The sequence below is a fragment of the Blennius ocellaris genome, assembly GCF_963422515.1.
Source record: "Blennius ocellaris genome assembly, chromosome: 14".
In the NCBI taxonomy this organism is placed as follows: domain Eukaryota; kingdom Metazoa; phylum Chordata; class Actinopteri; order Blenniiformes; family Blenniidae; genus Blennius; species Blennius ocellaris.
In genome coordinates, this window is record NC_137663.1 from 22,329,502 (window position 1) to 22,355,131 (window position 25,630).

Consider the following 25,630-nt stretch of genomic DNA (forward strand, 5'->3'; position numbering starts at 1 on the left):
TATCACACAACAGGAAGCGCTGCTGTAGTGAGTATCGGCACAGATGTGATTCAACACAACCTTGAATGTCAAATTGCTGTTTGTTGGTTGAATGAAAATAAAAATTCTGAATTGATTTCTTAATCATCTGTTTGGCTGTGAAAAGTCAAACAGTTCTGTCACGGACCCATGAAGTGATTGTTTCTATTGTGTGACACTTACTTTTAAATACATTTCTGCATTATCACAAGTTAATCTCTTCTGAATCATGAATATTAATCTGTATCTTTTCATGCCACATGTAACCAGTATAAATCAGATACAATTCTAAAGTGCAACGGTGCTATAATACTGAATATCTTTTCTTGTTTGAACTACCTGCCGTATACCCACAATGACATTACAAATGTAGTTGCTATTTTCTACAAGGGCCTACAAAGATATGGTACAATCTCTCAGTGACAACTACACATCACAAGTAACTTCAGTAGTTTGTCTCTTTCATTCTCTCTCGCTCCCTCCTGTTGCTTTCTACTTTAGCATTAAAAAAACAACAACCCCAAAACACAGATGTCTGATTGCAGCACTGAAACATCACTTCGCTCTTCTTAAAGCACCACTTCTGAAGGTCATGTAAGTACAGGCACATTGTTCAGATACAGTTACTCACACTGGATATCTTCACCTACTGAGCAGGGATAACACGCCAAATACACTTCTTGGTGGCAGCTGCTGTTGAAAGCTGTATATTTTAACACTTTCAAGCAGCAGCGCTGGAATGTAAATAGACTCAATTGAAAAAAAAGAAAACCCCACTCTGAAAAAGAACATTTCCACTAAAATATGCAAGCATCAGGAACAAGATGTATTAAATGTATTTGAACAAAAGTACTGGCCTGTTTCCTCTGAATGATTTATTACAGACATATGACATCACCATATCAAAGATAGCAATGAGTACGCACCAGAGCTCGCCATGAAAATATAAATGGATAAACAGATGACTCTATTGATAGATTGATCTATCTTACACAGAGGAAAGCCGAGGTGGGCAGAATGATCGGTTCAGAAGGAGACGAGCTCAAGGACAAGGTGATCGAGCCAATCACAGAGACACAGTTAAATAATCTGCAATTACCTGGAATGACGGTTGGTTTAGTCTGGAATAAAAACATTTTAAAAAGTGGAAAACAAATCTCATGAAGATAGCCTGTCTATATGGTAGAAGAGATTTCATGTTTGAAATAAAGCCTCAGACCTACTCTGAAAACTATTTTCTATACAAAGAACTGCTGTGATAAATCTTTTGTTGGGCCTCATTAAATCAACAAATCCATACCCATCATTTTAAAGACAGAAATAAACCGGGGAAGAAAATGTCACCGTCTCTCAGGATAAAAACGCTCGCATGGCTTCGGTGCCTTTCATGGACCTCCTCAGACGCTGCTGGTTACCAGGCGGCCATATGCTGCAGGACTGGAATAGCACAAAGACTGTATAGAGGAGGCAGAATGCAAATGTCCTTCACTTGGTCAATACGGCCTTTTTAACATGTGCTGGCGCTCCTCTGCTCATGTGTGTAACTCACACTGCGCTGAGCTCCTTCACTTGTTTCAGTCTGGAATAAAGCACTCAAGGACAAACACAGTTCATCAGCATGGGAAACAAACTCTTCTTTTATTATCTGTTCTATCTTTTTAATGAAAACTATAAATCTTTCATCTCTAAATATACCTGACCCAACAAAGCTTGGGATTGAAACTGAACGAATTTCAAACGAGATTGATCCAAACGAGGGTTCGATCGAGACGAGGAAATGACCTTGACAGTGTAGGAAAAATAACAGAGGACATAAAATACAAGCAATGTTTTGTTAGAGGTCAAAGCACAATAGTGAGACACAGAACTGAACAGCAGATGGCAACAATGTCCACGGCCAAGGAAGAAGGGATGAAGCAGGGAATGATAGCCACTTTACTTCAACCAGTGATACGATTCCGAAGAAAGGCAGGATGTCAGATTGCTCATTTTTTTACTGCAATTTAAGGTTGTTCATAATAGAATAAGTGATTTCCATTGTTTAGTAACTTTTTGTTTGTCGTAACAACTCATTCTTTTAGAAAACCCTCTTATTTACCTTTGAAATTGTGTCACATTTATCAGCAACATACATTTGTGGGATGATCTGTAGGTGAAAGCATGTGGATGACGGCTCCTCATTGGGTTAGTGGGCTGTATGTAGTTCTTCCACAAACTACTCAGGCGGATCCTTTTGAAAGGACAAATTGGTAAATCATTAATAAGTCCTGTTTCTGCAGACTCCAATCATCCAATGCAAGAGATTACAATCAGGAGCAGGCAGTTGTTTTCTTGAGCACTGTCCACTGCTCACATGCTGCTGCTCATCCCACAAATGCATCTTCCTTACTAATGAGGCACTGACAAGGGAATCATCTTTTCTAAAAGTATGTGGCAGTCGTGTGCAGCGTCTATTTCGTTCTGTTCGGTTCAGAAACTGCTGAGGGATGAAGAGATTGTTTAAATAAATATTTTGTGAGCTATTCAATGATGTGATGCAGAGGATGAGAGACGCTGTGTGACGAATATGACGTTCCTGATCAGAGCGGCCGTACAATTCAGGCAATGAATGTCTGAGGTGAGCTTGCCTGGCTTGTTAAATGTGACAGTTTAGCAGGTTGTACAAAGACAATAGTGGATTAAATGTGAATAATTCAGGATATAATTATATTTTGCGGCATTTAAACTGGTGTCAAACAACGGAGTCGCTGTTATCTTTGGATAATTATGGTGTTATATTACTGGTTGGGTGCAGTCGAGATCAAAGTGTACTGTACACGTTCCCTAAACTAAAATGAGTTTGACGCCTCTGGTGTAAATGAAAGCTGGCTTTGCTTGTGAGACACAACCAGCAGATGGCAGACACATGCAGTGTTCAAGACCTAATTATCTAGTGCACTTCAAATACATCTGTGGTCCCTGACAGGATATTTGAGTCTACTTTTGTTATGTGTTTGCGGCCGCCGTCGTCATTATAAAAGGACAATTTCCCCTTGTGAGGCGTCCACACGGAGGAGAGACGCCGCAGAGTGTCCATGTGGCCTTTGGAAACCTGACACGGTCGTATATAGGAAAAAGGCACTGCATTCAGGAAGTCAGGAGGCAGCGATGATGTGCAGTGGCAGTGTCAGTGGGTGACCTTTAACTGGAGGACACTCACTCAGCTGCTATCACGTCACCAGCACGGACACTGCAGCTCGACGGAGCCGCCGCTCGGGGGCGCGGTGCTGAGCCACACTCCTGACCTGGATTTAAAAGGGAAAATCCACCTAAATTACAATAGAAATGTGTGTCTTGCACAATGTTGCAAGTCGACTTGACCACTGACTAACAAAAATAGACACTTACAGCATCATTTGGAGACTAATTCTGATGCGGATTTAATGAAATATGGACTCAATATCAATATAATATTGTGTAAATTGTACATGATAACTCATCTCCAGCTGGAGGGAAACAGAACACATATATTATTTTTTATTATTATTTCAAAACATCTTAACTTGACATCGTTGTAGGACGTGCATCATCTCGGTCAGGATAACAGAAGATCGGCTTCCTTTGTATTCATTGTTGTGATTGTATTCAGATGAAGGTGTTAAGGCAAGGTGGAGACTGATTTGTATCAACTCTCGTATCTATGACTCACGAATGCAGTGCCTTTTTGTGTGTGCGTGTACTACACGCACAATGGCTTCTTGGTGTTATGTAGCCTATCAGCTGACACCTGTCCGGGGTCACAACCTCCTGTGGGGAGCACCCCAGGGACCCCAGCTGGCATCCACAGTGTGTGTGTGTGTGTGTGTGTGTGTGTGTGTGTGTGTGTGTGTGTGTGTGTGTGTGTGTGTGTGTGTGTGTGTGTGTGTGTGTGTGTGTGTGTGTGTGTGTGTGTGCGCGCTTCTTGACGTTTCCACTCGCCACACACTCAGCACATGGCCTCGATCTTTATAAGCGTGTCAGACGGACGCGCGTCCGGCATTCTAATGCGGTAAATCATAAAATATAAAGTGCGTCGAATCAATCCCATTTTCCAGCTTTCCGGTGAATCCAATGACCGTGGCATGGCCGGCTCCGTGTGCGTGTGTGTGTGTGTGTGACCGGATAATGCAGAGTCTGCAGCGGGAGGCTCTGATGCAGCCCCGCAGAATTGCAGTGTCTGCAGCAGAGACTGGATGACCTTGCTTCAAGGTCGCAATGACACCGCCGTCAGTTTTTCCTCTCGTGCGCGCACACGGCGAAAATCCCGTCCCGAGCCGCCGCGGCGCACCGCATCGGGGCTGCGTGTGTGTCCACATCCCGCACTTCTGACACGGAGCAAGTGTCACCGCGCTGCTTATTGGTTCACACCAGTTTATTATTGGTCCACAATTAGGGCGCAGATAATGCTGGGGGGTGGGTGGGAAATACGTGCGTATCCAGACTGGCACTAACGCAGGAGAGTGTCACGTTTCTACCGCATTTCTCTGATTTTCAGATCTTTTTTACAAATCCACGGACAAGCTCGTCAACTCTTGTGTGACAGCTCCTCTTCTCCTCCCTCAGCGCCAGCTGTTACCAGGCATGCTGGAGAGCCTATTTCGAGAAGCAGAAGGCTGCAAGTTAGACAGAAAAACCACTGATTTGTTGTTATCTTCTCTATTAAGAATAAAATACATTCAGAAAAAGTTCAGTCTCTTCTTGATAAGGGGGGGGGGATTCTACATTGAATGCAACTGTTTATCCTCTTTTCCCCCCCTCTGTCTTTCTACTACTAGCCGTCCATTATGTGTCTCTCTCATCCCATTGCAGTGATCTACTGATCTCCTGTCTTCTTTGGCTTCAGTCCAGGTCGTGTAGTGCTGGTGAGCCGGTTCAGTGTCACAAGATCGACAGCATGACTACATTTTCCATAGAGGTCTTTGCATGGAACCTCTTTTTGTAGAAGTCCCAGAAGGCTTGTGTCATATTCTAAACGTGATAAAGGCCATTCTTGAAGTAATTGTGCTTTACATTGAAATCACTACAAGACTGCTATAAAAGGACATAAAACCAAGGGAAGTTGCATTTAATCATAGGCTGGGTATTAATAGGAAGTTGGTTTGTCTTTTTAATGGGAAATGGTTTGCAGCTGTGAGAAATCCAGATATTGGAACCGGACATCAGCTCTTTATAAGGCTCGTGTCTCGGTGTATGTACCTGGACTACATCAGTAATAACCGGGTCATATTTTTTTTTCCAGGAGTTGCGGCCCTGATTATAATGCGGGTGACGCTGTGGAAGGTGCGTGCGGACGTAACGGAGACACAACGGACGCAAACCGAGGCGGAGGGAGGAGGAAAGGCACGAGATCAGGACGACGTCACTGACATGCGTAAAGCCCGCGTGAGGAAACACGGAGGAAACCGACGTCTGTGCGCTTTGAGCTCGTCAAACTAAAATCCCTCGGCGCGCTTATTCGATGAAGAGAATTAGTATGGCGGTTTAATGATCATATATTGTGATCACATAGTCGGAAGTGATTGTCTAACGCTGGTTTTGGCTTCACTTTTTGATATTGCCCCGCTGGCGAAAAATTACAAACGTTTCACTAGCGCCGTCTAGTTTTATTTTGAAATCCCTTAACCGGACACTGCAGTTTTCGATGCGCTAGCTTGATGCAGATAGACAACTACAAGCTCAGTTGTGGAAGCCGAAGACGGGGATTTGTGTCGCCGGGGTACGGAACCGAACAGCCGAATAAAAGCACGGTGTCTCCCGGTGGTCGACATCGCCTCTGGTGCCCGGTAACACCGTGAAGCGATGTGAGGAAGCCGGGCCAGGCTCCGACGTCGCCATTAAACCCCCAGCTCCGCTCGAGCTCAGCACAGCCGACTGTGGACTCTCCGACCGCGGGGACTTGACTGACTTCAGATTAAAAGAGAAAAAAAAACACAGAAAAAAAAAACAACAACCCTGCAATGCACTTATATTTCTCAGTAAGTATGATTTATTATTTTTCTTTATTATTACTCGGTTCTGCTGCAGAGGCTGAGCCCACAGTGGGGCTTTGGGGCTGTTGTTAATCTCGTCAGCTGTCTTAACGGCAGCCTGATGTGCATGCACGATTCGCCTGGCAGAGCCGCTAAGTTCGCCCTGGACACAGAAACCAACCGGGGAAGGGGGGCAGGAAGGGGGGCAGGAGGCACTGAATAAATACTTTGTATGGCATTGCATCGTGTAATAATTTACAGCACACGCGTCCTCTGTCCTATAGCCCACTCATGCCCCTCCTCTCTCTCTCCCTCTCTCTCTCTCTCTCTCTATCCAATACAACCCAGTGCGTTAAAGGTTAAGACGGAAAAATCCTACAGAAATGCCCTAATTAGTATGATGCATGGTTAGTCATGGCGTAAATGAAGAATTGCATGGCCAGGAGTGAGCAAGATGCGACGAACGATGCCCCCCCCCCCCCCCCCCCCCCCCCTTGCATGCTCTGCACTTCTTCAACACTTGAGCAATGCATTGTAATCTCCGGAGTTATTCTTCTGTGCGCCGTTAACACACTGAACTGTGTAAGTCACCGAGCCTGCTGGACCGGGATTGAGATCACTGATCTCGAGGCGTAATCCACTTTGGCAATTAACCTTTCACCGGTCCAGATCAGTGGGCAAGGTCACCCCTGGGTGCCGTTCTCTCCCGTCTCCACAGTGCGCCGCATTTAAAAGCCCCTCAAAGTGAGTTTCATGTACCGCCTGCGTGAGGCGCATTGTCCGCCGGTGTCCCCGCTATCAGGTCCCCGATAAGAAGAGTTTTACAGCACTTAAAGACAAAAAAAAGAAGGACCGCACTGTGTGGTGTTTCATTCAAGGAACAAAACACGTGTTCCAAGTTTATAGCTTTATTTAACTGTTTGCTCTGATCAAAATCGTTAAGGTCCGTTAAACAATTCTAGTAACAATGCAGTTGTTATCAAACTTAAGTGGACAAAACATCACCATTGTTGTTACTCAAGGTGGAAGTTGCTTAAAAGAAATGCCCAATTTCACCCCCCCCCCCAAAAAAAAAAAAAAAAGTCTTTTAGGTTTGATCTGAGTCAGATTTAGACTGTCCTTGCTATCCATTCGCCTTAAATCTCCTGCCTTTAATTATTTACAGGGAGTTATCGCCAAACTTCGGCTTGCAACTGAGTTTGATCGAGAGACAAGGTGTTGGCTTTACTCTGTCTGTCCTTCAAGCATTCCTGTGACTGTGACCTTTGGAGTGTGTCATGCAGTGTAAGGGGGAGGGTACTCCAGCAGCACGCAGAAGTCCGGACAGAAAGGCAGGGTTATGAAAAGAAAGTCAATTTTAGGAGTACATACATAGCATATCTTTTAAATTAACTTAAACCTTCTGGTCATCTTGGGGCTAATGCAGCAGGCATACAGAGATTCTAACACAAATGTAGAATAGTTAAAAAAAAAACAGAAAGAAAGAAAGAAAAGTGATCCTCCTGTAAATACTTGGATGATACTCAAAAAAGCCTTTTCTTATTTTTTGCAGGTTTCCTGATAACTGCTTTACTTCAGCCCACAGCAACTTTACTTCCCTGAGCCGCCAGTGTGATTGAGCGACACATAGGCTTCGATCTTCTGTTGGCCAAACAGGTAAGCTGCCATTTAGAATATGATGTTATTACCCTATACTTCTACAAGGATCATGTACGACCATGCAGGTACCGACATGTTTCCGCCGCCATTATTTTTTAACAAGTATACTCAGAGGGAATATGGGATAAGAAATGTACCCAAGACAATTGGAGGGATCCTACTGTACTTACTTTTCATTTCCTGCCTGAGATATTACAAGAGGTCCCTACTATTCTGTAGCTGTCAGATGCTCCAGGATCATTATCTGCAACTGGGATATGTATTTCAGTCTGCTGTAAGTGCATAGACCCCGGCTTGAGAGGATGCGGTGGAAAGAACAGAGGAGTGTGAGCTCTGCCTAAGTAGTATGAATCAATGTGCGAATAAAGGTGCTGGTCTGATGGACTTTGAAGTTGTTTGTATCAGGGATGCTGTATGCAGCAAGGAGGTAAGAATATACAAAGTAAAGAAAGAATGCAAATGGTTGAAATCTCAATCAATACAGCAGACAAGTGAAATGTCAGCTTGTCATTGATTTGTAGTGAATGCTCAGATATGATGATTGAATTGTCACCATATCAGTTGTGTAATTATAAGAGTCTACATAGTATAGTGTGTGTTTATATTACACACATATAGACCTTATGTGATCATCTCACCTAGAGTGCGTTTTTTCTCTATCATGTAGTTTACAAGAGAAGGAAGTGTGGGCTACCGGCCTGTTAATGTGGCGTTGAATTAATGATAAAGCTTGGAGTGGGGACGGTTTGCAGACTGTTCCCTGAACTATGGAGCCCCAGCCAGAGGATCCGTCCAGATCCCCCCCCCTCCCCACACACTCCTCCCCCCTCGGTCTCCTCCAGCAGCCGAGAGACGGAGCCGAGTGAAGCCCGGCCCATCTCTGAGCCGACAGGGGCGAAGAACCGGGGCTATAGCAGCAGGCAGAGCCGTGCCATGTGAACACGCCGCGGGGGGACTTAACGCTAAGTGCTGCCGCTACTAGTCCCTGTCTGTCAGGTAGGATGCGGCCGACGAAAATAAACCTCCCCCCCCTCCCGTCGCCGGCTTCCTGGAGGACAAGAGCCGGTCAGTCAGGATTAGCAGCGAGCCGCGGCTAGCTCGGTTAGCCACGGGCTTGCTAACGTTGCGCGTATTCCTCTACGCGCTCGCGAGGCTTAGCAGCTCGTGCTAACGTGGCTCCAAACACGCTGACAGCAGCTGGCGATACACAACAGCACGTTTCTGTGGCGAGTTGACGAGATAACGAAGCCATTCAGCCAGGCCCCGGCTGCATTTAACTCCCGGACAGACGCGTTAAACCAAAAACCAGTCTGCACTCATTCCGCTTCTCGTGTCATGTTTTTTTTTTTTTTGGAAGTTCCTGATTTCCTCCAAGCAGATGTCGCCCAGAGGTGCACATGGTGGAGGGACACCCGCTGGCCCACTTAAAAAAGAAGCATCTAATCATGCGTATTCTGTGTGACCTCTGCCGGTTCTGACTGGGCTTCGTAAAGAAAAAAAAAAGAAAAAAAACTTGGTCCAAGTAAGATAAACTTTAAACAGGGGAGGTTTTGCCGTGACCTGCTTGCCAAACACAGCTCATATCCTAAGAGGGCAAACTCCAAAGAGAGTGTATGCCAGCAGAGAAGGATGAGATTATCTGCTGGGGTGATAAATATGATAAAGCTACTCTTGTTTCATAGCGAAATGTACCTTGGGGCTTGTATTAAGCTTCTGTGTTGTCTTGGATCATCAATAGTCGCATTTCAATGTATCACATACATGAATGGAAGCCAATATGCTTGAATGGCTTCAGCTGACTCATTTTTTCCCCCTTGACTTTATTATTAGCTTCCTGTGTTTGTTTTTTTTCTTTTTCTTTTTTAGATTTAAACCTACTTTTCAAGCCTTATCTGGGCTCTGATCACCTTCAACACACTAGTTGTATTCAGGCCGTGGCTACGGCAGACATGAAATAAAGTGTTCACCAGTGGAGGTAACAGGGTGTCTTATCAGTGCCGTTTGTGTAAAGAGGACCAGAAAATGTTTTTTTTTTTTTTTCAAAGGATCATGGTCTATAAATAAGGTGAAATGTGTTCTGGGGCTGAGTTGTTACTCAAGACCTGGTCTTTTAACCATAACTGTGTAGTATAGAGTCAGAAATCTATTAATACTTTTGCACACTGTTGCAGACAAACGGCACACATCTCGGCTGTTATTGATTACATCCTATAAAGGTTTCAACCTTCCTTGAGCTGTGACAAATGCTACAGCCACGACGAGGTAGAAAAATCCTCCTCCTGCTGGACTGCTGTGCCTCTCCTCGAATATACTCAGATTATTGTTTTCTATCCATGCTTTAAAACAAAACAACTGATGTTATGGTTAATATTCACATGTCACCAGGGTGTCTAGGGCAAGCTTTGCATATTGAGTTGAAAATCAATGCCTTAAATCATTGCAGTAATTCATAGGATGCTAGAAGATTGTGAGTCCGGCCGATGAACGAAGAGGAGACAATGCACTGTAATTGCTAGAGTATATAGTTTGCATGTGAAAAGTGATTTTCAGGTCTTCACGGCGTTAAGGCTAATTAGACAACAGAGTATCATCTCGTCGTCCTCGCACAGTGTTGAGCTCTCCAAGCGCCACGGCTGTGAACAACCCGAACACACATTAGCAGAGGCTTACCTACATGTGGACAGTTCACAAAGGAGATGTATTTACTCCTGAGCAATAATTATTATTTTTTCTCAAATTGCAACCACAGTGACCAATTATAGCAGTCACTTCAACACATCCTCCATAAATACTGCAAGCAAAACATCAGGAATAATGGCTGTTTTTCATTAAATAAAGGAAAGACGAAGCCTATTTTCTGTGAATTCCGTGTTATATATTAGGGTTACGACAACAAACTGAAGAAAAGCAAAGTATTGGACACTTTGCTCACACTGAAATCCAACCTGCTTATTTTCATGCGGGACACTTTTTGGATTTTGCTGCATTGTGTGTTAAAGAGATCAGGCTGCTTTCAGGCTGATTGTCTTACTTGTAAAAGATGAGATGTCTTATTGACAGTGGGGACCCCCGACGTCTGGCGTTAAAACCGAGTTACCCAGAGTCGAGTCACAGCTTAAAAGTTTGAAACTGAATTACTTCTAAGGATCCAGATTGGGTTTGCATGTGGTGATGGAAATATGCACACACTTAGGGAATTGAATGCTGTCTTCTAGGGTTTTTTTTTTTTTTTAAATCATGAACACCTTCATTTCACTTAAAATGTTAATTTAATGAGTTTGAATGGATTTTAATTTCAGACTGTCGATGTTGGCAAACTGATTGCAAACTTGTTCTGTGCTCTTCAGTGCAGAAAGTGTGCCACATTTCTTCCTCCTCTTAAAACCGTACAATTGCAGAAACGGTACAGTAGAGCCACTATTGGGGTCGTCAACTTTTTTTTATGTGCTTGTATTCGTATACTTGCAGTGCATTCATCACAGGTACAATATATTAGTCCTGCTGGTTTCTGTAATGAAACAGAAAAGTACAGAAAGTCTTTGGCTGACATGAAGGGCACTGCAGCACTCTTCCTGCCTCGCTCCAATGTAAGTTATATGTCTGGATAAGGAAGAGTGACCACTGTTTATGAGCACAGTGACCTTCATCCTGTCACCTTGGCTATTTTAATAGCCAGAAATGTTGCAAACAAAGGCATTGCGCAAAGGCAATGATCCAAGGACGATCTGCTTTCATATTAGCCTGGAAAGGTTCTGCGTTGCTGAGTTCAGGATGGTTTTGGAGGATCTTGACCCGCGTTGGAGACGCGTCATCTTTTTTTGTAACGTGAACATGCACCCATCACAAATTCTGGACATTTTCTCTTTAGTTATAATCTAGATTAAATATATGCTCCCTTGATTGATAGTTTAAATAAGTTTGCTCTTATCTCTTGCTGGATTAAGGCCTTGTATTCCTGATAAGACTTCCTTCAGATTACTGTGTTTACACTCCAAGCATCCCACGCCCCCCCCCCGCATCAGTGCAAACAGTCGTGGTTTGTTTATACTTGTAAACAGGGGCTGAGGCCTCGGTGCCCATCATGGAAGAAAAAATGCAAACACGAAATGTGACGCTTTGATGGTATTTATAACTACGGTATGCTAAGGTTAAATAATGCACCTCTGTTGAAATTCATTTCCGCTTGAAAAAGACTGAACAGCCTGAAAATGTCAGGTTGCAGCTATTTTGTGAAGAAGGTGTTTCTCTGCCAGGTGAATGAAAAGAGTCTTAAGCGGCGACGATCTGAGGAGGAGGGGGGGGGAGGGGGCGGGGACGGCCATTATTTACTGTGACCTTTCTCTCTTTGTTTTGTCGCCCTCCAGACATCATGTCTTCCCGGGACCGTCGGTCAGACGTGTACATAAAGGCCGAACCGAGCAGTCCAGAGGGAGGCGGGGGAGGTCGGATCAGCCCCGGCGGGGCCTCCTCGGACTCCTCGCAGAGCGGAGGCGGAGGGATGAGGGGAGACGGCACTAAGCGCTACTCGCCGCCGCTCTACACGCCGGCTCTGCACTGCCACTTCAAAGAAGAGGCGGGCGACGGGGCTGAGGAGGGATCCACTGGAAACGGGGCCGGGCGATGCAAGTACGCCCTCAGCACGCTCCCCAAGAGGCTGTGTCTCGTCTGCGGCGACGTGGCTTCAGGTTACCATTACGGCGTAGCGTCATGTGAGGCCTGCAAAGCCTTCTTCAAGAGAACCATTCAAGGTGGGTGTTGGCAGCACAACACAGTCAACTTCCAACTTCATCAAAAACTTAAATTCGGTGCATTTATAACAAAATAGAAATGTAACCTTGGTTACACACATGATTTGACATGTTCTGTCCTTCTGTAAGATATATATATATATTTATAGTAGGAACACCAGCAATCGGTTTCAATACATCGAGATAAATCGGCCACCTGACCGTAAAGATGACCACGGCCCATTTAGTAGGTCAAAGGTCATGATGACCCGCGACCTCGCATCCGTTCCCTCATTGTCAACGAGATTCATCACGAACGCCTCGAGTGATTTTCACTGCGTCCAACACATTTTGTCCACTTCAACTTCAGGGTGGACTCGTTAGATTTTGCAAGTTAAAGGCCGTGGTCGTTTTTACCAGTTTCCGAAACAAGACTTTTTCCACAAACGTTTAGCTGAAGGCAGAGACGAAGAATTCAGTTCGGATTTCTGAATCTCGCTGAGATTTTGTTTTTGGAAAAAAAATTATTTCTTAAAGGATTAATTGCAACAACTTTACAGTTTGACGTCAGTGTGATTGGCTTCACTTACATTTTCCTGATTCTAACAAATCTTTTCTTGGTCACGAACTGTATATATGAGGCACTGTGTTTTCTGGGTGCCTGATTTGTCTGTACAATATACCACAAGTTTATAGTTTTGAGGATATTTACATGCACTATATATACACAAGATATATGATATGTAAAATCTTGCAAATAAGACCTCAATTGTTTCCATGTAATATGCATGAATACAGAAAGAATTGTGAGTAATTTGCGCCTCAAGAAATTTCACATTGAACGACACCTAATTATCTTACCTTAACAGCCTAGAATAATGAGTCCGGACTTAAAATAATGAGAACTTGAGGTGACATGGATGTTTATTAGGTACAACTCTGTAGAGAACATTTGCAATTACAGGAAATAAAAAAAAAAAGTGACATATAATAACATGTATATTAGCTATGGTACAACAATGAAAATCCCCAGCCTCATCTTTTTTTTATATGAAAACCACAAAAACCTGGCGTAAACATGTGAAACATGTTCTGTTCTTCATTAAAGGTAACATCGAATACAGCTGTCCTGCGTCAAACGAGTGTGAGATCACCAAAAGGCGCAGAAAGGCTTGTCAGGCATGCCGCTTTACCAAGTGCCTCAAAGTAGGCATGCTGAAAGAGGGTGAGTGCTTCAGGACACAGAAGCTTGTGTTGCTCTACAGTCTCTAAAGATAATATTGTGTATGTTTAACTTTTTTTTTTTTTTTTTTTAATCTTGCATGATGTAGGTGTTCGTCTGGACCGGGTCAGAGGTGGAAGGCAGAAGTACAAAAGGCGCCCAGAAGTGGAGAATGCAACATACCAGAGTGCCCCTCTACCGCTGACGAAAGAGAGTGAAAAAGGTGGTTCGCAAGCACAAGATACTTCTTGTTCCCATTTTATCCAGAGCTGTAGCTAAATTCTACCGCCGCCATAAATGTGCAGCCACTTCACGCATTCGCTGGGTTTGACATTGAGCTCTCATCAGAAAGTGGCTTTTTACTGTCAACATCTCCTGCCTCATAGAAGTGGCTAAATATTAAGAGTCTCTAATTAAACAGCGCCCTCTGCTGCCTGAAATGGTATTTTGGTTTGAAAAAAATAAAACAAGTATGGAGTGCTTATTAGCACAAATTTAAATGGAATCTGTCTTAAAGTTGGAGGACTGGCGCTGGCGTCCTCTCAGAGACTCTTGTGTGTTAACAAGGAGTCGTATCAGCCTCCTACATCTTCAGGGGGAGTATGCGTCCTTGCAAGATGAATACGGGCGCTGTGCAAAGTGCAGTTTTGTTCAAACGTCTGGGTCTCCTTGCAATAAATCCTCTGTGCGGTGTCGCAGGTTCCTCCAACATCATCGTGTCCCACCTCCTGGTCGCGGAGCCGGAAAAGTTATTCGCCATGCCCGACCCTCTGCAGCCCGACACAGCCCAGCGCACGCTCACCACACTCTGCGACCTCGCCGACCGTGAGCTGGTTGTGATCATTGGCTGGGCCAAACACATTCCTGGTAAGAGATGCAGTGAGAACGGAGGAGGGGAGGGGAGGGGAGGCAGTGACAGCATGGCAGCAGTGGAAAAGATTTAGTGATCCATTCTCAGTGAATAGGAACAAGCGTGCTGTGTCATATTTCACCCTGGCTGTGACTGGAATATTGATCATCGGGATCATTATGAATGGCCTGTTTGAACCTGATTCTGCAGGCTGAACAATGTAATGCATATGTACGACATCAGTAAATTAACTCAGTGCATGAGGGGTGGGGAGGAGCTGGGGGGGGACTGATGCACCGCTTTAATTAAATGCATTTCCACCACCAGGTATTCACAATAAATAATCCTCTACATAAGGCATAGTAACTGCGTCTATAGTGCTTCAATACGTCTCTCTCCCCCGTGTTTCCTGCTGCAGGCTTCCTGTCGCTGTCTCTGGCAGACCAGATGTCAGTGCTGCAGTCGGTGTGGCTGGAGGTGCTAGTGCTGGGTGTCGCGTATCGCTCGCTCGGCTGCGAGGACGAGGTGGTGTTCGCCGAGGATTTTGTCCTTGACGAGGAGATGTCGCGCGTTGCTGGACTGACGGAGCTCAATGCAGCAATTAGTCAACTCGCCCGCCGCTTCCGTGCGCTAAACGTGGACCGCGAGGAGTTTGTCATGCTAAAAGCCATCGCACTCACTAACTCAGGTGCGTACACACAGACTCTTGTTTGGTACGTCAAAATAGAATCTTCATTGCACTCCAAACTTTCTCATGTTGCTGGGATGCCTGATACAGTTAAAATAAGCATTTTTTTAAAAATTGAATGAGGTTTTCCCCACCTGTCTAGATTGATCATCTTTACCTTGCTCGTCAACTTTAACCATTTGGCGACATTCCAGCTTAATTATTAGCAGACATTTGGATATTAATTTTGGTATATGTGATGCATCAAACAGTAAAAAAAATCTACACATTTCTTTGAAGTTTCATCTGAACTGGGTGAAGATTACTTAAGTTGTTACATAAGTTATAATAGAGATCATGTGGATGAATAGATTGATGGATAGGTAGATGAATTGATTATAATTCCCGAGAGAAAGTCAAGTTTTCAGCAGCCCACATATAACAACAAAATGACAAAAAAAAAACACTATTGATTTCAAAATGTATAGAACTGTAATAAAACTCGATATTAACAGTATTCACACATTTCAAGGCAGAAAGTGTAGTAAACTACACAAGGTGCAGGATGGAGCAGTGTTGGCCTTATTGCAGAGACAAGTGACAAAACTCGCAGTTTTCACCACTTTCAGTATCTTTAATCCAAGTAAGGTGGCGGCTGATAGCAATAGATAGCTTTTTTTTTTTAATGACTGTCGGTAGTGTAAAGTGAGAAAGTTGCGACAGTTTCTAGATGTTTATATTTAAGCGTGCAAAGAGAAAAACTCATATACAAGATGTTTATCAGGTATTTTCTTGGGAGTCAAACGTTTTTTTTCAAAGTCGTAAAAGTGCTGCAGATGGCGAATAAATAAATAAAATCCCAGAAAACCTCGGGAACATCATAGATTTACATAAACATTTTGTTCCCCTCAAGTCCTCTCTGCTCAAAGGCCATTGATCATTGATCACGGTTCTGATCCTGTTCCCGCAGACTCCGTTTACATCGAGGACATGGAGGCCGTGCAGAAGCTGCGGGACCTCCTCCACCAGGCCCTGCTGGAGCTGGAGTGCCAGCGGCGCCCGGACGACCCCCAGCGGGCCGGGCGCCTCCTTTTAACTTTGCCGCTCCTCCGACAGACTGCCGGCCGAGCTCTTACCACTTTCTACAGCATCAAGACCCGCGGCGGCGTACCCATGCACAAACTATTCCTGGAGATGCTGGAAGCCATGATGGACTCCCCGTAGAGCCGCGTCGCTACGGCCGGGACGATGACGGAGACCCAGCAGAGTCGAGATGGTTTATGAAAAAAAGGAAAGCTTTTGTTAGAGAATTCATCACGAGGAAATATTTTCCCCTCTTAAGACTACGAGAAGAAAGGAAAACACGATGAGACGAGAGAGGGAGAGTCGTCATTTGTTCACGTCTGAGAGAGGAAATCGGCTATTAACAGTCAAACATAACTGCCAAACTGTAGTAAAAGCCTCCCAAGATCCACGAGCGAATAAACGCCGAACGCTAATGCCGGAGCATTTCACAGATGCAACAGTTTCATGGCATGTTTCATCACCGCGTCTGTCTGCAGTTACTTTACCACTGAAGAACAACTTTGCCCCAAGAACAGACTGCAGGCGTGTGGCTTTTGAACTTTTCAAACCGATGCGCCGTCTGTTGAAGAAAAGCCATAAAACCATATCTGGCATAAACGCTCGAGGGTCCGGTACGCGGTCAGATTGAAACGCACATGAAGTGCTTGTATTTACTATAGTTTAGCGTGCCGTTGTAGGCAAACCATAGGAATTACTTGCAATATGTTTAAAAAAAAAAAAAAAAAAAAAAAGAAGCAATATAATGACTCGATTATTGTCTGTCACATTCAAAATGTGGATAAAATGGTGAGACATCTATTTTTTACATCAGTCGATCTTCACTCTTTGCCCCCTCCAAGTGCTGATTTCTTTCTTCTTTTTTTTTTTTAAAGTCTATCTTTAAGTATAAACTGGTTATTAGATTCTCTTAAGAGTAAAATAGTGGCTCGTTTGGGGCTAATTAAAGCGTCGGGAGCCACTGGTGTAGGTTTCTTTATAAAAGGTTGTGCAATGGTTGTCGAGGAAAAGTGATACATGAAGATTATGTGCAGATAAAAGGCTTCACTCGGAAGGTGACGGTACACACAAAAAAAAAGTGGCTTCCATGCAGACAGGTGTGTGTGTGTGTGTGTGTGTGTGTGTGTGTGCGCGTGCGCGTGTGTGTGTGCGTGTGTGTGTATGTGTGTGCTCCACTGATTTCAGGGACGAACACAACTGTGGCTACAGCAGTGAGTCGAACAGGAACACATCAGCCTCATCTGCTTTTCGAATATATTCTCCCCTCCCACCAGAACCACTGCGACCGACTTCAGCCGCCGTGCGTTCGGAAGGTCCGCCCTCCTCATAAATGCTATAAAACTTGTAACACTATCCTGTACAGAGAGAGATGTGAGTCGGCTGCAGCTTTCGCCTGCAAAGTTCTCCAACATTTCAGAGTGTGATGGACACAAGTCTTTGGGAATTCCCGGCGAAAGAAGGGGGAGGGAAAAAAAAAAAAAAAACCAGGCTCGAAGCAACAAGAAATGCAACATATGCAACATTTCCCATTTGGGTGTTGAACTCTTGAAAGTCGTCGTCGGGACGGTTTGTACACAGTCTGAAGGGATTATTGTTGTAAAGCTCCACGTGCAATGCAAAACCTACAGCGTCTGATGCCACGGTCTGATCCCGAGTGACGACACTCTGCGGCCAAGAGGTCATTACACTTTTAGCCATGTACAGTTCCATTCAAACAAACATGCAATTTATAGTGGGAAATGATAAAGCCAGCAAATGTGATCCAATCGCCCATTACGATATTTGTGCAGCGTACAGAGTACTGATGTTTGTAATGAAAAACAAAAACTGCAAAAAAAAAGAAAAAGCTTTTTCATACAGGTTCCTTTCTAGGATTTAAAGGTTGTTTTTTTTATTTACGTTGTGACTCACTCGTGGGTTTGGTATTGAAATGAAGCTTTCCGTTCAGGATGAAATGAATGCTGATTGTCTTGTTTTATTTCAATTGTGTGCTTTTTTTTTTGGAAGGCTGATCGTTTGTTTTTTGGGGAACAAATTTGCTCTTTCGGCTTGGTGTGGCTACAGAAGGCTACCTCAGGAGGCAGAGTGAGCTAGACAGCTAAATAACTGGAGACTAACTGAACCGTCATGGTCCTTTTTTCATTTGACAAACTTTAAAGGTACAATATGTTTGTTGTTTTTTTTCTAGTCGTTGCCTTCAAACAGCTACAGAAGATAAACTTCTCCTAGCTAGTTATACATGACAGAATGTCATCAGACGCTCTGGTGTCTTGTCTGATTTGAGCTCTTCTTGGACTGAAAGTAGCACTTTTGCGAGATCGTCCCGCACAAGTGCTAACGCAGTCGGCGAAACAAGTAAACACATGGGAAATCTGTTAATTTCTCTCAAGCTTCTCCAGACTTTTATCGAATTGCCTGCGACCGCATTGCGTTCAGTTTGACTCACTACTGCCACCCAGTGCTCGCAGGCGGCGTCACTAAAATCTAGCATACTGTACCTTTCTAAAGCTCACGAGATTTCTCGCAAGCGTCCGAGTTCATCTGTTCCCAGTCTGAAGGCGTCCGCGGCTCATTTTACGGTACGGAGTGCGTTTTACGGCCGTCGTGGTCAAAAGCCTGTGAACTGTCCCATCAACTTCCAAAACGCCACTCTTGGATTCACCTGTTCGGACACGTTTTCGTACTTAACATGCTTACGTGTGTGTGTGTCTGCAGGTTTTTGTTATTAGGTTGTTTTCTAACCAAGTCTCTCAGCCACATTTCAAAGTGAAGTTCCTCCACATTAACACGGCCATATATGCAAAGTTAGGTTTTTAAATGTCAGCAGACAGAGATGTCTAGTTACTCTGGCTTGCGGGCGGCGAGAGGATCAGCCGCGGTGTCACAGTTCAAATTCTAGAGTCATCTGTAGGTTTGACTACGTATGTGCGCATTAACATAAATGAGCAATACAACAAATTACCAAACCTCACATATTTCCTTGTATAGCCACAGTGTACATTTAACATTGCCAGTTATTCTGACAGATAGCGACTAAACGTTATATTATTTAGAAGTTCAAATCAATGTTTGTATTTTGAAAGACTATTTAAATGATTAAATTCTATTTTTTACTCAATTTACTGTTGTTTGTTGACACTGCTTTATTCCTGTGTGTGATATTGGCTGTGAATTTCTGTGTGTAGGCTTTTTTTTTTTTTTTTTTTTCCATTTAGATACAAGTTTGATGTCCTTGTCTAAACATGTCCACATTAAAGCGAGAGAAAAAAAAGAAGAAATCACTGTGAAAAAAAAAAGTGAGATCTTCCACTGTCTGGTGCAGAGCAGGGAGTGGATTATTGCTTTGTGTTGTGTAATAAATGGACACACCACCACCACATATCACTGGCTCATCCTTTCCTTTTGGATGTTTCTTTTTGTGTGTGTGTGTGTTTTGTCGTTCTGCAGACACCCAGGTATTATAGATTGAGCTGAGATTACTTCTTAACTTGCTTCTCATCTTCAAAACTAACCATGCAGTGAGAAAAATGCTCACGTTGTGTGAACTTTAACCATTTTGGCTGGTTCTGCATAGTAAAATAGTGTGTACAGTATTAGAATATGTATTATAAACTCTGTTCCCATAGTTTGAGGTTTGCAGATATGTTTACCCATCCAATGAGGACATTCCCTTCAGTTACACTGAGGAAAGACTGCCAGACACCCCAGGCTGTCACTGCGCCACTATGTGGTACAAACTGGTACGACAACACTGAATTTGACGGCAAGGCCAGTTCTAAAAAAAAAAACAAGTTAAGTACCTGTTTGTCAGGATAATTGAACTCTCAGCCATATTTCCTATTGGCTCACGTCATTCTCCAGTCCCATATGGTCTAGCGGTTAGGATTCCTGGTTTTCACCCAGGCGGCCCGGGTTCGACTCCCGGTATGGGAACGTATGTTATTGCTCAATTTAGCTGCAGTTGAAGAGCTACCCAATTGACATTTAAATATAAAACACGACTATACTAAATAACAAATAATAGTTCCGGCCACTTTTCCCCACTACAATACAATATATATTAATTCAGCCTCCATGAAGCGTTCAATTTTTCTATTAGCTACAGAGAAGTGTTCCTATTATTGTTCCTTCTCTCGCTAAATTAGTGTTAAGTCCAAACAACATAACTGAACAGAACACGACTTCTCACAGAAATCCAGTGAGGAATATATTTTATTTAAACTAGTTTTGAAGTTTTAAATCATTACATTTGTGTATGTGTTGTTTTTTATTTTTTAACTTCCCATAACACATTTTGTGCATATTAATGTTGCTTTTCCATTACTGTTAATTTCAGCTTCATTTCATACCCTTTGACTGTTGCGCCGAAAGTTTGGCATTACATTGTAACCAAAACAATAGCAATAAAGATTCTGTTATATTCTATGTTTTGTGATGCATATGTTTTATTACTATTATCAATATTAATAGAGATGTTTTCGAAAAATTATGAAAGTAGCAGAAATGCAATATTGGTTTAAAACTCTTCCCGGTAAATAATGTTTTTTTTTTTACTGTCAAGCCATTCTTCCATACATATATTGTCATTGTTAAGCCTTGTACATATTAATATTTTTTTTTTCATTCTATTCTATTCTGAGTTGCGTCTGTATGTGTTATTGTTATAAAAATCGCAGGTAGAAAGTTAATGCCATCGTTAACAGTTGCAAAAAAGCCCAAAACAAAAACACTTAATACACCGGAAACCCCCACTCCTCTGCCTTGGAATAACTTAAGATGAAAAGTTACTTTAGTTAAATTTGATTTGTGCATAACAATATCCCAGTCTGAGAACATATGGCTCCTTGATGGCAGGTGGCGCAGTTAAATGCAGGTTTAGCAGGACAGACGCTGGAAGCTACGTTAACCCCCCCCCCACACACACACACACGAGCGCGTTATTATTGCTCCACTCCGCTAAGCTATGCTCTCCCTCACATCCACAGTCCTGCGCAGCTCCACGGCGGTCCAGCGTGTCCGGCTGCTGCACATCTCTGCCCGCGTCAACATGCCCATCCAGGTATGAGTTCTGAGTAACCCCCCCAGAAGCACAGGAGGGGCGTCGCTCTGTCTTATTTCGCTAAATATCCCACGGTATTCCTTGTTTCGTGTGTGCGCGTGGAGCTAACTGCCTCACTGTGAGGTCAGCCGCCATGACAGCTGTTATATGAGGGCGATAAAGTGTCTTTATTCGGAGAGTTGTCGGGGGTGTTTTCTCTCCTCCACACACCAGGGAGTGGACACGTTACAGTGACGAGCTCTTCCACTTTATTTCACCCACTGACCGTGTGATTAAAGCTGCTACCCAGTTAATTTCCACAGTTTAAACAAGCTAGTGCTATAGATCCAGTTTCACGCGCTGTGCGTGTGCTTAAATACTTCCCTCCTCTGTTATTGGCATATTTAAAGAGTCTCAGGCGTGCATTTAATCGAGCTTATTGACTCTGCTGCTTGTCGCTCATTGCGATAATAAAGTGTGCCACTTAATCATTCTCTCAATGTCAGTGTTTATATTTAGCAGTCCGGCGTTTCGGATTAACCGGTTACCCCGCTGACTGGTGACCAACTTCCTGTCGCGTCCGTCGCCACTGCAAGTAAAAGTAGATATTAGAATAACGCAGAAAAGGTACGGCACTTTAAACCTTTTCTGTGATTTGAGTTGGCAGGGACAGCTACGGATGTCCGCTGCGTTTTTAAACGCATGCTATTGCTAGCATCAACAAGGCTAAAGGACTCCAGTCACCAGGTATCCGGGAAACCACTTAATCTGAAACACCGGTCTTGTTGCCCACATCTATATGTGGTAGTTTGTCGCCATCTAGTGGTCATTAATAATCATGCGCTCCCATTGCAGAGCTCAAAGCTGAATCGAGCAAACTCTTTCCATTTCTTTCTTCTTTGTATAAAATATCGACATTTTGATAATATATGTTCTGCGCCGCAAGATAGAAGCAATTTAAAAGTTTCAACCTGAAGGTTATTGTTTCACTATTAACTGGCCCGGTACGCTGAAGATGAAATTGGACTGCATGTGGCCCCTGAAATAAAATGTGCTTAACCCTCCTGATCTAGATCCTGAAGCTTTTCAACTGTTTTTCACATTTGCAATGTCATCAGGGTGGCTGGAGATGCGGTCAGGAAATGTGTTGACTGGGATAAAGTGACATAACGCAAGACATTCTCTCACTTACTGTATCGTTGTACTGATGGAGCGGTGTCGCCAGCCGAGGCCACCATGAAGGGGAAATCTGCAAGCTGTGGTCAATATTAATGATATCGACCAAATGTAAGCCCCCTGTTGGGAGGCCATCCTTTTCGTCACTACACTATGACGACATGTAGGGGCCCCATTAGAGGGATTACCAGTATATTGTGTCAAAGTTAAAGGGCGTCGTCATATTGTCGTAGATATGTGTCAATGTCTGCCCTCTTTGGGGGCCACTTTCCAGTTCAGGGCATTAGTCAACTGCCTATCTTGCTCCTTACCACTGTTTTTTAAAAAACATTTTTTTATAGCTTTCTAATTGTTTACACACACAAAAAAAATATTTTAAACCAAAACTTACCAATACCTGAAACACATTGTTGTCAAACCATACACACATTTCCCCCCATTCATTGTACATCGCTGAACATTTCACACAGTTTCCTCCATCAGACACTCTAAACATGAACTATTCCGGGAATGCCAATGCACACACTTCAAAACACGGAAAACTCCACACCAATCAGTTTGACCTTTAGCTTTATTTATTTTACGTGCCTTATTGCAGCTCGGTACGGTTGGCACTTGCCCTACTTGCAGCTTTCTTTTGTCTTGCATGCAAATATAACGAAAGGATCTTTAGTCGTAGATATATTAGGCCCGGGTTTTATTCATCAATATATACTTCAGTTCCAGTGGGTTCTGGATCTTCCGTTTCATTGATGAAGCTGAATTAAATTCAGATGAAAACAAGGGTCGAGGCTTAGTATGACCTCACGTGTTGCTGCAAGTCAAATGAATTCTCCATCACCATGACGCCTCGACACATAACATTTCTGGATGAACCACATCACCTTGTTTTACCGGACAGACCGGATCAACCGAGGTTCATTGGATCTCAGACAATAGTAGTTCTGATCGTGCTGCTAACGTACATTAACGATTTACAATTACACTTCCATGTGCCTTGTGAAAACATTGTCTGTGAGATTTCCTGAGAAGTAGTAAATACTGCTACGTTTTGTGTAAAGCACACATCTTTGTATTTTTGAAAAAGATTTATTAGGTTTTGATCGGAGCTTTATTGTGACCTACCCGTGAAGGATTTTCATGAAGTTTTGCATCTTATCTTGCATGTGGAGTTTTGATACAATGAGCCAGATGCAGGATAAATCAGGTTAAACATTCAGCAAAGCCAAACATTAAATTAACTCCTCGTGAGACAAACATGACACACGGCTAAAGGCATGGGAAAACAATGACGAGCTATAAGATGAATCTTTGTAGTAACGGTAACCCAGCTTTGTCTTCCCCGTCGCCATCAGGTCGGTGATGCTCTCCCTGCGGTGGAGGTCCATGAGGGGGAGCCTGGAAACAAGGTGGCCATGGACCAGCTCTTCAAGGGGAAGAAGGGCGTCCTCTTTGCCGTCCCTGGAGCGTTTACCCCCGGATGCTCGAAGGTCAGTCCAACGCCGACTCGTTGACCCTGTGCGTTCCTCTGCGGACGTCACGTCACTTAACGCGACGCTTTAATTTTCAGACTCACCTCCCAGGTTTCGTGCAGCAGGCGGCAGACCTGAGGGCTAAAGGCGTCCAGGAGGTGGCGTGCGTTTCTGTCAACGACGCCTTCGTCATGGCCGCGTGGGGAAAGGAGCACGGAGCAGACGGCAAGGTACAACCTCCCGGTTTTGGGGATTTTTCCAAAACAATAAATGCCTTTTATAAGAGAGCAGGCTTTATAAAGAGCTGGAGCATCCACTCTGATGGCTTTCACATTTGTTGAGTTTTCTGCCACTTTCTTTTGCAGGTTCGAATGCTGGCTGACCCCACTGGAGCGTTCACAAAGGTAACTTACAGTGGCGGGTAGACGTTGGTTGCCGTTGGTTACCGCTGATACAATATCCATTCACGGCTCCTCTTCTCCCTCCTCGCCAGGCGGTCGACCTGCTGCTGGACAGTGATCAGATCGTGCAGGTTCTCGGGAACAAGCGGTCCAAGAGGTAACTCCTGTTTCACCGCGGTGGATGGATATCGGCTATTGTGTTGTTTTTGTGAATTCAGTTGCTCCTGCTGCATGAATGAAGGCATAAATGCACTGCGCACGTTCATACAATTGGGATATAAAAAGGTCTCACGATGTGAACGGCAATGTTGTGTTTGTTATGGAATCCAAACCAGAATAAAGGGTTCCTCCCTGTTAAATGATTTACATTTCAAAAACTCTTGTATGTATTAAAAAAAAGGACTTTTTGTTTGTGAGATTATTTATTTTTTGCGATAAATGTAGGAAATCCTGATTATTTTCTTTTTAAAAAGTTGCCACATTTGGAAAGAATATGCATTTGAGGGATGAGCAGCATGACTATAGGATGTGCAAAAAAAAACAACAACTCCAAATCTATTTTTCTAAAACTTGAAAATGTATAACTTGCATTCATTATTGGGGATATTCCCCTCACACACATCTATAAATTTAACTTCTAGTTATTTCTTTTAGTTATGATTTCTTTAAAGACAAAAAAAAAAATACTAAGAAAATTCAACATATTTCTTTTCTTCGGACTTCCGATAGAGTTTTCACCTCCCCCTCATGTTTCAGGTATTCCATGTTGGTGGAAGACGGAGTCGTAAAGAAGATCAACGTGGAGCCTGATGGCACCGGGCTGACCTGCAGTCTTGCATCCAGCATCCTGTCGGATCTGTAGGCTCAGTCAAGACTCCCGGCAATCCCAAACGGAACACCCTTAGTTACTGTCAATGTTGCACTAACAAAGCCCCTGTAGTAGCACCCGGCTCAAGCTTTACCCGCTTCCCCAAGACGGCGGCAGATGTCGTGTGGATCCAAAGGGTCAGAAACCGAGACGACAGGTCAATAATGCGCACAATTATGTCATGAATGGAAATCCTGATGTTACAAATGAGCAAATAAAGTACTTTATCAAGTCAGTAATGTTAATCATTGTTTGCATGTTCAATTATTTCACCATCACTTATTTGAGTCGTGAATATAAAGAAAGATTGGAGATAAATGTTTCATATTGATAAGTATTTTAAGTTTATATAATATATATTTTGATTTGTATGTAAAATCAATTAAAAATGAATATTGATTCAACCAAACAGTATGTCTGCATAAAAGGTTTAGCATTTATACAGTTTTAAGCAGGTCCAGT

At 43.4% G+C, this 25,630-nt stretch overlaps 2 protein-coding genes across 3 annotated transcripts; both read left to right on the forward strand.

The window, feature by feature from the left end:
• The first annotated feature begins 5,738 nt into the window (after window positions 1–5,738).
• On the forward strand, window positions 5,739–19,459 carry esrra (estrogen-related receptor alpha). Of its 2 annotated transcripts, XM_080509499.1 has the most exons (8): window positions 5,739–6,011; window positions 7,558–7,661; window positions 12,029–12,412; window positions 13,500–13,616; window positions 13,723–13,836; window positions 14,313–14,480; window positions 14,882–15,151; window positions 16,101–19,459. In XM_080509499.1, exons 3-8 carry the CDS (start codon window positions 12,034–12,036, stop codon window positions 16,352–16,354), a joined length of 1,302 nt encoding a protein of 433 aa, XP_080365625.1. In that variant the 5' UTR covers window positions 5,739–6,011; window positions 7,558–7,661; window positions 12,029–12,033; the 3' UTR covers window positions 16,355–19,459. The 2 variants fall into 2 exon arrangements, with proteins under 2 accessions (XP_080365625.1, XP_080365626.1); XM_080509500.1 differs by lacking the exons at window positions 5,739–6,011; window positions 7,558–7,661 and adding an exon at window positions 8,558–8,660.
• Window positions 19,460–21,146: 1,687 nt separating this feature from the next.
• prdx5 (peroxiredoxin 5) lies at window positions 21,147–25,403 on the forward strand. The gene is made up of 6 exons (XM_080509235.1): window positions 21,147–21,272; window positions 23,783–23,917; window positions 23,998–24,129; window positions 24,265–24,303; window positions 24,393–24,457; window positions 25,057–25,403. The coding sequence occupies exons 1-6, from the start codon at window positions 21,177–21,179 to the stop codon at window positions 25,160–25,162; spliced, it is 573 nt and encodes a 190-aa protein (XP_080365361.1). The 5' UTR covers window positions 21,147–21,176; the 3' UTR covers window positions 25,163–25,403.
• The last annotated feature ends 227 nt before the right edge of the window (window positions 25,404–25,630 follow it).

Bases quoted from the DNA above. Each gene is read 5' to 3' on its own strand.
- esrra (XM_080509499.1), top strand. From the start codon at position 12,034: ATGTCTTCCCGGGACCGTCGGTCAGACGTGTACATAAAGGCCGAACCG. The intron at 12,413-13,499 runs GTGGGTGTTGGC...TCTTCATTAAAG, and splicing joins CTTCAAGAGAACCATTCAAG to GTAACATCGAATACAGCTGT. The intron at 15,152-16,100 runs GTGCGTACACAC...CTGTTCCCGCAG, and splicing joins CATCGCACTCACTAACTCAG to ACTCCGTTTACATCGAGGAC.
- prdx5 (XM_080509235.1), top strand. From the start codon at position 21,177: ATGCTCTCCCTCACATCCACAGTCCTGCGCAGCTCCACGGCGGTCCAG. The intron at 21,273-23,782 runs GTATGAGTTCTG...CGTCGCCATCAG, and splicing joins GCGTCAACATGCCCATCCAG to GTCGGTGATGCTCTCCCTGC. The intron at 24,130-24,264 runs GTACAACCTCCC...TTTCTTTTGCAG, and splicing joins AGCACGGAGCAGACGGCAAG to GTTCGAATGCTGGCTGACCC.